Source organism: Drosophila arizonae, chromosome 4 (genome assembly GCF_054131065.1).
Source record: "Drosophila arizonae isolate 15081-1271.41 chromosome 4, UAZ_ARI_1.0, whole genome shotgun sequence".
Taxonomy (NCBI): Eukaryota; Metazoa; Arthropoda; class Insecta; order Diptera; family Drosophilidae; genus Drosophila; species Drosophila arizonae.
In genome coordinates this window covers 4,456,919-4,467,801 of record NC_142924.1, presented here as the reverse complement: position 1 = coordinate 4,467,801, position 10,883 = coordinate 4,456,919, and the positions used below count along the sequence as shown (strand labels likewise).

Sequence of the window (10,883 nt, the reverse complement as noted above, 5' to 3'; positions counted from 1 at the left end):
TCGTTCGCAGTTAGTATTTGGTAGCCAACGGTGCCTCACAGGTGTGTGCAAAGAGTCGCAGACAGTACGAGTGCAAGCTTTGGTCGTTACAAATCTATCTTGAAAAAGGCAAAGAGATAAATAGTTGCTTACGTCTTGGATAACATTTGGATTACACACACGCACACATACGCACACAAAGAGACAGAGAGAGAGAGAGAGAGAGAGCCAAAAAGGATTACTATGCTCTCCAGTTGTTATTAAGTGTTGTGATAAAAGTGATATAGCTATACATATACATATATATAGAAATATATACAACTGAACAATCTGTGCAAGTTAACCATCATGTGGAAGCTAATATCTGTAGTGGTGCTCCTGGTTGCCGGCTGCAGCGCGGGACCCCTTAGCCAACAGGTGGGTGTTTGGTTTTGGATTTGGATTCGATTAGGCTGCAAGTAGTGGCAGACGACTTCCGTTAGCAAACGGAAATCGAAACGGGCAACGGAAAACTGTTAATGAAATGTGTTCGCCTTGCCTTGCCAAGGCATAGTCAGAAATTTTTAATGGCAACGCGACTTCAACTCCCAGTTGTCTTAGTCATTCCAGAAGTCTGTCTGTCTGCCGCCGCCTCCTCCTCCTCCTCTTCCTCCTTCTCTTCTTCGACATTTTGCCATTTGCATAAGACTAGTTGGTATGCCAAACGTTTAGCCTTTTAACGGCTAAATGCAGCCGAAGAGTCCAACAGCCGCAGAGCAGAAGAGCAAAAGAAGTGCCAAAGTATTTATAGACAGCTGCAGGCTCGTTACGTTTATGGCAGACACGCTCTAAGATTGGCAACACTCGATCAGCCAGGCGAATTCCATAACAATATTCCAGAATAAATAAGTGTAATATGTTTTGGATGTAGATATAAATAGATATGCCAAAAATATATGCATATATGATAACGCAAGGCACGAAGATATAATATGAATAAATACCATATGAATGGAGCTGAAAGAACAAAGAGTTGAGGCATAGAGAGACTTAAGATTTGCATGATTTCAAAACTATATCAATATATATCACATTAAATTCATGATTACGAAAAGAGAAAGATATAAAGCTAAGGTATTTATATTTTATCCAGCGATTTCATAAGCCGTGCGCCTGCGTGACTGAAAGCCGAAAACTGATTAAAATGCATAGCTCCAATCGAAATATAAATAATATATCGATATGGTTAAAAATATGATGTGATAACATGCGAGCGTATGGAAAGTAATTTCAATTGCAGCGTTGACCCTAAATGGTTTCCCGCCAGGTGCGAACTGCAAACGCATTTGGTTAGCAGCTTCGTTAGGGGCTTAGTGCATAGTTTTCACTTAACGCCAAAAAACTAGAACACAAGTGAAATTTTTTTTTGGTCGATTTCAATACGAATCGCCTAGCTCGCTCGATTGAGCTGAGCGCTTCAGGCCCGAGTCATGTCACGTGCTTGATTCGATATTGAGGATTTGCGCATGCGTGGCACGTAGTCCGTTAGCTGAATGGTCTTAAGTGTCTTAATGCTTGCGCTCGTAACTCTTTTGCAGCGAAAGAATATGCCCATTATGGCACGCGAGGATACGGCAACAGCTGTCGAGCAGGAGTCGGACATGCAGATGGAGGCTGCCGAGGAGATGCCAGCTGCGGAGGCAACTCCCCTCGTTGGCACTCTGACGCTGCCCAGCAATGCGACCTCGATACGAGCCGACATCACGGACAACTTTTCGTGCGCCAACAAGAGCTACGGCTACTATGCCGATGTGGAGAACGATTGCCAGATCTTCCACGTGTGCCTGCCCGTGACCTATGCCGACGGCAAGGAGAACACCTTCCGCTGGAGCTTCATCTGCCCCGAGGAGACGATCTTCAGTCAGGTAAGCGAGTCGCCAGCTGTTCGAGTGAAGGGAAAATAAAAGATTTCCTTGCAGGAGTCCTTCACTTGCATGCGTCGCGAGGACATGACCATCGAGTGCGAGGAAAGCTACAGATACTACGAATTGAACAGCAACTTTGGTCTGCCTGCAGAGGAGGAGAAGTCGCCAGCATCAGCAGCGGCAGCAGCAGCAACGTCTCCAGCTGAGCCTCAGCAAGCCGAGCAAGAGAAACCTCAACCTGAGGAGAGCGAAATGAATGCTCCTGCTCAGTCAGCTGCAGCTGCTCCGGAGCCGGCAATGGAGCCAGTGAAGCCAGTGAAGGTGCAAAAGCCCAAGCCGAAGCCCAACCGCCGCAAGCCCGCCGTCACCTACAACAAGCCGCAGAGGAAAGTGCCTGTGGTGGTCACAGAAGCGCCCATAACTCCAGCTGTGGAGGCCGAGGAACCTGAAGTCCAAACCGTGGCAGTGGTTCAACAGGCGGCCAAGCCTTCGAAGCCGCATCGCTTTATCAATAGACCCAGCAACAAGGAGAGGCCGCAGCCCGCTAAGCCAGCAGCACCTGCGCCTGCGCCTGCCGCGCCCATACGCAATGAGTTGTTCAACTCCATACGCAAGCGTCCGGCCATGTTCAACAAGAACAGCATCTCGAGCACTGCGAGACCCGTGATGGAGAGCGAACCGGCCGTGACGGAAGCTATTGTGCAAGCTGAGTTGAATGAGCCGATGCCCACGCTGAAGCTGCAGACGATGTTCGTGGAGGCAGCTCCTCCCGCTCCTGCCGTTACTGCAGCTCCTGCACCTGTTGCTGAGCAGGCGGCAGAGCCGGTTGGCGAGGCATCTGAGCCAGTTGTAGCCATAGCCGAGCCTGAGCCGGTGCCCGAGCAGGCAGCCGAGCAGATAAATGCAGAAGAAACAGCGGAGCAAGCGATTCCCACAAAGCCAGAGGAGGACAAAGTGCAGCCCATCGAAGCCATTCCAGAGATACCCGCTGTCATCGTGGAGACCTTGGAGGAAAAGCCAGAAGAAACGGAAGCCATCAAACCAGCTGCTGAAGAGCAACAGCAGCAGATGGTGGACTCTCCCATGGTGCCAGCGATTGTTGAGCCAAGCCAGTCCAACGAGGAAACTGTGAACCTTGAAGCCATGGAGGCAGCTAAGCCCGCTGATGCGCCTGTCAGTCTGCCAGCCACGCCTGCCATGGAGCATCCCAGTCCCCTGGTGGAGGAGATGTTGAATAACAAAAATGAGGCACAAGAATCGCTTGGCGGCTTCAAGCCCGTCGATCCCGTTATGGCAGCTGAGGCGGAACAGCTGATCACTGACTTTTTGAATACGCTGCGCAAGCACGAGGAAGCAACTAAAACTAAAACTAAACCTGAAACCGAGACAGAGACAGACACAGAGACTGAGCTGACCAATGCGGCCATGGACATGGCCGAAACCATTGAGCAGCAGCCACAAATCCAAGAGAGTGAAACGAAGCCAGCAGCTGAGCAACTGCAGCAGGCTGAAACCGATGCAGCGGCCGTTTCCATCGAGGAGGCCAAGCTGCCCGAGCCAGACGCTGTTGATAACAATGCCTCAGTGGAGGAGCAGGTGCTAGAAGCGGAGCCAGAGCAGCAAGCGGAACCCAAATTGAAACTGAAACAGGATTCGCCCATTATTAATATCATGCAGCTCAATCATTTGCCCGCCGACTATCAAATACCCGTGCAGGTGGTTGCTGAGCCAGAGCCGGAGCCGCAGCCAGAGCCAGAGCAACCCGAGTCAGCGCCAGAGCCCGTGCCAGAAGCTGTTGAGGAGCCGGCTAAGGAAGTGGAAATTCAGTCGCCAGCTGAGCCAGCGGAGCCAGCTGTTCAAGATGATGCCCAGGAGAATCTGCCCGCGGCTGCCTATATGCCAGGCATTAGCATCGACGACATTGTGGAGCTGGTAAAGGAGCGACTGGATCAGAATCCCAAGAATCAACCAATGGCGCCCATGGAACTGGTGCTAACACCAGGCGCTGCTGAGCCCATGACATTGATTCAAAGCAAGCCAGAGGAGGTGGAAAAAGAAGAGCCTGCAGAGCTCGCAGCAGAGCCCGCAGCAGAGCCCGCAGCAGAGCCCGCAGCAGAGCCCGCAGCAGAGCCCGCAGCAGAGCCCGCAGCAGAGCCCGCAGCAGAGCCCGCAGCAGAGCCCGCAGCAGAGCCCGCAGCAGAGCCCGCTGTAGAGATGGCGCCTGCTGCACCGCTCATTGCTGAGCCGGCGCCAGCTGCAGCCGAGGAAGAGGAAGTCATTCTGCCCATATACAAGCGCGTTTCGGAAGCGGATCCAGCCATGTCCGTAGTGCAAACGCAGCCCCTGACTGTGAGCAAAGTGGAGGCGGAGGCGACACCTCAGCAGGAGGAGGCGACAGCTGCAGTGCCGGAGGTGCGAGAGCCCAAGACTCCATCGCGAATGGATGCACGCAAACGTCGCTTTCTCTTTCGTGCCGATGCCAGCTAGAGAAATTACCCACCAGCCACGCTCTACCCCGGAGCACCACACCCGCCCACAACATCAAGCCTCTCGCAGCGCCTCCCTCCACTCATTTGCACCTAGGCACCTATGACTTTTTCAATTATTTCCTAGTTTTATGGCCATTTCTTTCTGCATAGAGAGTTGAAATTTAAGTTTAGCATTGTTGCATCCTTGAAAAAAAAAAACAAACGTGACAAAAAAAAATTGAAAAACCTTTGAATAAAAAAAATATTGAAAAACAAATAACAGGTATGTATCGATTCTTATTTGACTCGAGTCTCATGTATCCAATATGGGTTAGCGAGCTCCATCGTGCACAGGTTTGAGTGTTTGTGTTTGCCTAGTCGCATTCAGCCTTTGAACGGTAGAGATGGCCAACTGAAAAGCGACCTAACTGAAAGCGAATCAAGGGAACTAGGCCAATAGGCGAGAGTCTTGTAGAAATAATTTTCAAGAGTCTTTGAAGTAATCTTAGTGCTTGCATACAATCAAAGCTCGTATATATGAAGATGGATCTCTTTAATATTTACATTTTCGCATACATTCATGCAATCATACATAGAGAGATAGACAGTTTGAAAACGTTGTATATTTTGTTTACCATTTTTATGCAAATGTAATTTAATTTAATTTATATTAATTCACGTAGAAAATCGTTTCGTATTTTCACTTGCTTACATTTGCCTTATGCTTAGGCTTTGGGTAATTAGCTGTATGAGGCAACTACCGGGTGAGAGAACTACAGCGTAACAGCAGCATCTGCAGCCGCTGGACGATAAGTAACTTTGACAATCACAATGGACAACGGTATACTGGAGTCACAAGAGACAGTACACGCACATACACATATATATACACATACACATACACATATACATATATGCATATGCTATGCCTCCGTCTCCTGCTCCAGTTCGCCGGCTTGGATCTCCTCGGGTGTGCGCAGATCGATGGCAAATTTATGCCTGGTTGGCGTTATGGTATCACTGGGCGTGGCACTAGCATTGGCGTCCTGCTCATCGTTGGCTGCCTCCTTGACGACGCGCGAGTAATCCTGAAAGGCGGCAGACAGGGCAAAGGTCAACTTGCGCGCCATGGCCCGGCTGTCGCAAACAAAGGCGTGCACCTCGAACGGATGCGGGCTAGACTCATCCTTGACCACAATCATGGCAAAGACGCGCGTATAGACCAAGTCCTGCACTCCATATGAGATCGTATCGATCGGGTAGCTCCAGTTATTGATGCTCGCCTTCGGTGAGATGATCTCCACTTGAACGCCCGATGTGGACACCTTCAGTTCGCAGTTGGGCAACACTTTGTTGGGCGGCAAATTCTTAGCCACGCCCACCATCAAGTCAACTGGCCTGCGTGTGTATTTAATGCCCCACAGACCACGCGCCGCCTCCGAGCCAATGTATTTAACCTGCAAAAGCGAAACATATGAACAAGGTAGAACGGGAACTGGAGTTGCCGGAGCTGGAGCTGGAGCTGAAGCTGGCGCTACTTCCGGTCTGAGTCGCCGTTAGCTGTTAGCTGCTGGCAAACTCTCTGAACTGTCGCCTCATTTGCATCCGACCCGAACCGGATGTCAGCGCTGTCCACCAACCACACACAAACACACCGCCAAAATTCACAATGTCCAGCCAAGCGAGACGAAAGTGCGTATTTATTTGTCTGGCTAAGTTTTATTCAGATGCACTGTACAAAAATTGTGGTTCCAGAGTTTTATGAATAAATGGGTATCATTGGAATTGAATTTTGATATGGAAAAATGTGGAATATTTACAGCTTTTCTTTTTGAAGGCAAGCATGGAAGATAGAAATATTTTTTTTTAATATTTTATTTATTTATTTATTTTTTTTTTCTGAGTAATGAGATGACTGAGCGGTAATTAAAATATTTATAATACATTTTTGTATAAAACTGGACAAAGATTATACAAGAAAATCAAAATAATAATTGAGATCTTGCTTTAAACCATAGAAAGTTTAATGAGAAAATATTGAAAATTATAATCGAAAATTTTCAGAAATTAAAAAAATTCAGATTGATCTGCTTGCTTAAACTTCTAATCAGCTCTCAGCTAATTCCACTTCAATCGTTAAAACTAGTTAGTTTCAAATACTAAGTTTACCCAATTTTAGGCAAAGTCAATTCGAACCATATAATTTCGTGCAGTATACATTGCAGGTTAGGTATGTGGCGGCGGGTGTTAGTCGTCGGTTAAGCGCTTAATCCATGCGCGTTGAACTTCACATTTAAATTTATGGGAATTTAGCAATGAGTTGTTTTTTTACATTTTTTTTTTTTTACTTGTTGCTGTTGTATGTGAAATGCTGCGCTCTGTTTGCGGCACTTGTTTTGTATTTGAGAGCTGAAAGACTAACCTTGAAGCTTATTGGCAAATCCTCCACATTCACTTGAGTATCCAAATCACTGGGATGATTGTTGTTGTTGTTGCTGCTTGCAGCTCCATTGCCGGTGGCCATAGTTTCGAGTCAACTTCAGTTCTGCGTAAGCTGCAATAAATATGCCTATTTGTAGTTGAATACCTTGGGCATGGCCTCTACTTTTATCTCCACACAGTTATTCCCCTTACAACGGGGCGTATCTTTAGTTATTACCTAACTTATCTTCATATTTTCATGGTTCACTTTGCCTAACTGTGATGTGCTGCTCGTGCTTTGGCAGTTCTCAAAATTTCTACTATTCTACGGCTCTGTTGTCCCTGCTTTTGCCTCTGTTGCTGTTGCTGTTGCTGTTGTTGCCGGCTGTCAACTGCGACTGACGTCAACAGGCAGCAACAACATCCAAATTTGTTGTGTGCACAACTGAGCCCAGGTAGAGGTGAGCAGCCACTGAAGGTGGCTTGGCTGGCGGTGGTAGTGGTGGTGGCAATCGTGGTGAAGGTGTAGGTGGACTGACCAGTTGCCAAGCCCATTGCGCATTGACTGCTCATTGTGTCTCTTTCTATTGTGCATGATCTACTCTCTCTACCCCTCTCTCCCTTTCTCCTCCACTGTTTGCATTGCTTATTGTTCAGCTGTCTCCCTCTCGGTGCTCCTGTGTCTATTACTGATCAGTCTCTCTCTCTCATTGACTTTGTATTAGTTTCTTCTTCCTCTATCTCTCCGTCGCTTCTCTCTTTCTCTCTCTCTCGCTCTCCGTCTCTGACTCTCTGACCCGTTTTCCCTCTCTCTCTCTCTTTCTTTGTGTGTCTCCCTCTCTCTAACACTTTTTCTATCTCACCCCCTCTTTTTCATTGTCTCTCTCTCTATCTCGTATACTATCTCTATTTCACCCTCTCTCCGTTGTTCTCTTACAGCTGCATTCTCACAATCTTTATTACTGGGTCTGTCTCTTTTTATTGCAGTCTCACTCTTTGTCGCCTTTTGTCTTCTCTCTCTCTCTCTCTTTCTTTCTCAATCGCCTCAGAGAAACACAATAACTTAAACAACAATAACAACATTAATAGTTCTAACAATATTAAAAATAACATTAACAACAACAACATGTATTCTACATTCAGTTTTGTTGGCCTTAAAGGTCTGGCGTTTTGAACAGTTACAATTTCGATAAGGTTTCTGGGGCGACAAAAAAGGAATAAAGATAAGACAAAGAACTCTTCGAAAAATGTACGACTTGAGATATATATAAGAATTACGAATACGTGAAAATATTTTCTATTTAAAATAAATCTATTTATATTTTATTTTGTATTTATTTTATGATAGCGAAGGTCGCATAATATAGATTATAAAGATATCATATCAACATTTCGATATATATACTATATATAAATCAATACATATATGTCGAAATTTATCAATACGAGAGTCTACAGATAGAGTATGTAACATTCGATCTTTTGCCTAGTTTCTCTCAGCTTGTATCTTATGCACTTGAACTGAAATCCGTTGTTGTCTTTGCACTTGTTATTGGGATTACCTATGTTGTTGCTCTTGTTATTGTTATTTATTAAAAATGCATTATTAATACTTCCGCTGGCTTCGAGCGTTAGCTGTGAAAGCTGTGCAGCTGATAGCGGGAGACAGCAGCAGCAACGGCAACAATGAAAGCAATAGCAACAAAAACAACAACAGCAACGACAACAATTGCATGCATTTATATAGCCAGTTAATGAGCAGGTAGATAAAAAAAAAAAAACAACAACAAAAATAACAAAAAAAGAAGCAAAACTGTAACGAACGAATTGTTTTTATTGCAGTTGATTTGCCGCTGGCCCCACATGACGTCACAATTTGAGCTTATGTTTAAATAGACTGACACATACACACACATATACATATATGTATGTATATATGTAGTACATAGCTGTAGTTTGCGCTTGAGTCTACATTAATGGCCAACGACCTGGTGTGACAAGTGCGAACCTAATTGCAGCTTGGGGAATACGCATAGCAGAGTTCTCTGAGTTGTCATATTTTCTGCTTTTTTTTTATTGTGTAAAACTTTATTTATGAGTTATTTTAGTTGTTTTCTTTCCCTTTATGAGCTATTTTAATATTTTTCTATTTCTTTTTTTGTTAACTATTTCTCGCGTTGGGAACTGGCTCAACAGTGGCTCTAGGTAGAAGGCTATAAATAGAGCTATTCAGTAGTCGAAAAGTTTTGGATCATGTGTTAGAGGTACAGTGAAGCCTTGAGTTAAGAGTGCAAATTATATTTATTTACTATAAAATTTGTATACAAATTTGTTATATAAATAGATTTGCTAATAATTCATTGCAAATTTTCGTATCATTATTAGTTTTAAGGCCTCTCTTAAGGCCTCCAAAACATGGATGTATTTTATATTAATCATAATTTAATAAAATTCAGTAAATACTCAATACAAATAATTTCTTATGATAAAATTTAATTATGTAAATAGCTTTTATTTATTTTTTTTAAAATTAATTCTTCACCCAATTTAAATGTAAAATTGATTACATGATTTTCAAAAACCTCTCACACTATAACGATCGTCCACTGTATTTCACTGTCGATTTAATCTGAGGCGCGCACAAAAATGAAATTATTTCCGATTTATGTTCGTAATAATTTCTATGTAATTTGATGGGATTGATGGTTGTTATTGTTGTTGATATGGTTGCTGTTATTGTTGTTGCTTTTGTTGTTGTTGTGGCGCTGCGCTTCGATTCCGCAAGCCGAATGTTTGTTTGTTTGTTTTGTTTGTAGTTTTATAATGCCGCAGCAAAACTTCAAGCTGATTGATTGTTATAAATGTATATAGATCTATATATATATCATGATCATAATATATAAATATTTGTATATGAGCCCATATGACAATGGCAACATGATAATGCGTTGCAAGCCCGAAAACCGTAACCTAATTTATATATAATTTTTCCACTGGCATATTTCTGTATTTTTTTTTAAATGGTTGTCAGAGCGGAAGCTGCTCATATGAGCATATCTCCTATTACATTTAAGTAATTTTATCTATGTACAGTGAGCACACATGGGAGTGAAAACAGTTGAACTGGAAGAGCTGTTGAGCTGTATAAAGAATTGTCGAATTCGTTTTTAGAAATTAAATATGATGTAAACGAGGTTACAGTGAGCATCCATATGAGAGAACTGTGAATAACCTCCTAGTGTTCATTAAGTGTGTTTTACTATACTCATTTTGTCTACTTACAATTAAAAAATTTGATCTAATGGTAGCGAAAGCACTTGGTGGGAAATCCCTTAGTTACTCTGTTAGTCTGGTCATAAAAATGTGAAATATATTGTTAAACTAATTAATTCATCAATAGAGTTTTCACTGTACACTTGAGACATTAAAATTGGCCAAAAAAAAATCAACAAGAATAATCCATTTTTAATATCATTCTCCATTTTATATAAACATTCTATACATATTTTTAATATCTTTTTAATGACCGTTCTTCTTCAGTTTGAGTGCCCACTGTAGCGCATCGTTTGTATACACACGATATGATATGTGCATGTAATTGCTATATTGTCTAGTTGATTGTTATATTGACATTTCGTTATATTGACTGTGTCTTACGGTTATTTACATTAAAGTTAAATTTAATGACTAATTCGATTTAGCCAACAGTGAATTGTCTTTTACAAACTCTCCTTATCACACACTGTCGCGCTTTTGGGCTATCTTATCACACTTGACAGACACACACACGCACATACGCACATAGGCCTCCCCTTCTCAAAGCTTATTTAATTCAATTTTTGCTCATTTTGCGCTGTACTTGTTGTTTATTTATTTTAATTCCTTAACTCCGAAATTATATATACAATATATATATTTTTTTATGTAAATATTGTTTCATTTTGCAAGCCTTAGAGATAAAATTATTTTCGTTTTTTTACCGTTACTAATCGCACTGCGCGTCGTTCCGTCCACCTGTTGCGTTTGCGGCCGATCGCGCGACTGAAAACGATAATAAAAAACCTTTTACAGGTGCACTTATCAGCGCTACCTATCGGCTGCACAGTGAACT

The 10,883-nt window shown here is 43.3% G+C and overlaps 2 protein-coding genes across 5 annotated transcripts; one reads left to right on the top strand and one right to left on the bottom strand.

Annotated features, from left to right (window-relative positions):
* On the top strand, nucleotides 1–6,136 carry LOC108612232 (uncharacterized). Its single transcript, XM_089466571.1, has 3 exons — nucleotides 1–396; nucleotides 1,557–1,883; nucleotides 1,938–6,136. Exons 1-3 carry the CDS (start codon nucleotides 328–330, stop codon nucleotides 4,368–4,370), a joined length of 2,829 nt encoding a protein of 942 aa, XP_089322697.1. The 5' UTR covers nucleotides 1–327; the 3' UTR covers nucleotides 4,371–6,136.
* LOC108614712 (low density lipoprotein receptor adapter protein 1) lies at nucleotides 4,955–10,883 on the bottom strand. Of its 4 annotated transcripts, XM_089466576.1 has the most exons (4): nucleotides 10,753–10,798; nucleotides 10,055–10,121; nucleotides 6,774–6,905; nucleotides 4,955–5,808 (listed from the first exon to the last, which is right to left on the bottom strand). In XM_089466576.1, the coding sequence occupies exons 3-4, from the start codon at nucleotides 6,873–6,875 to the stop codon at nucleotides 5,275–5,277; spliced, it is 636 nt and encodes a 211-aa protein (XP_089322702.1). In that variant the 5' UTR covers nucleotides 6,876–6,905; nucleotides 10,055–10,121; nucleotides 10,753–10,798; the 3' UTR covers nucleotides 4,955–5,274. The 4 variants fall into 4 exon arrangements, with proteins under 4 accessions (XP_089322702.1, XP_017864435.1, XP_089322699.1 ...); XM_018008946.2 differs by lacking the exon at nucleotides 10,055–10,121 and having other exon boundaries at nucleotides 10,753–10,883; XM_089466573.1 differs by lacking the exon at nucleotides 10,055–10,121 and having other exon boundaries at nucleotides 6,774–6,920; nucleotides 10,753–10,819.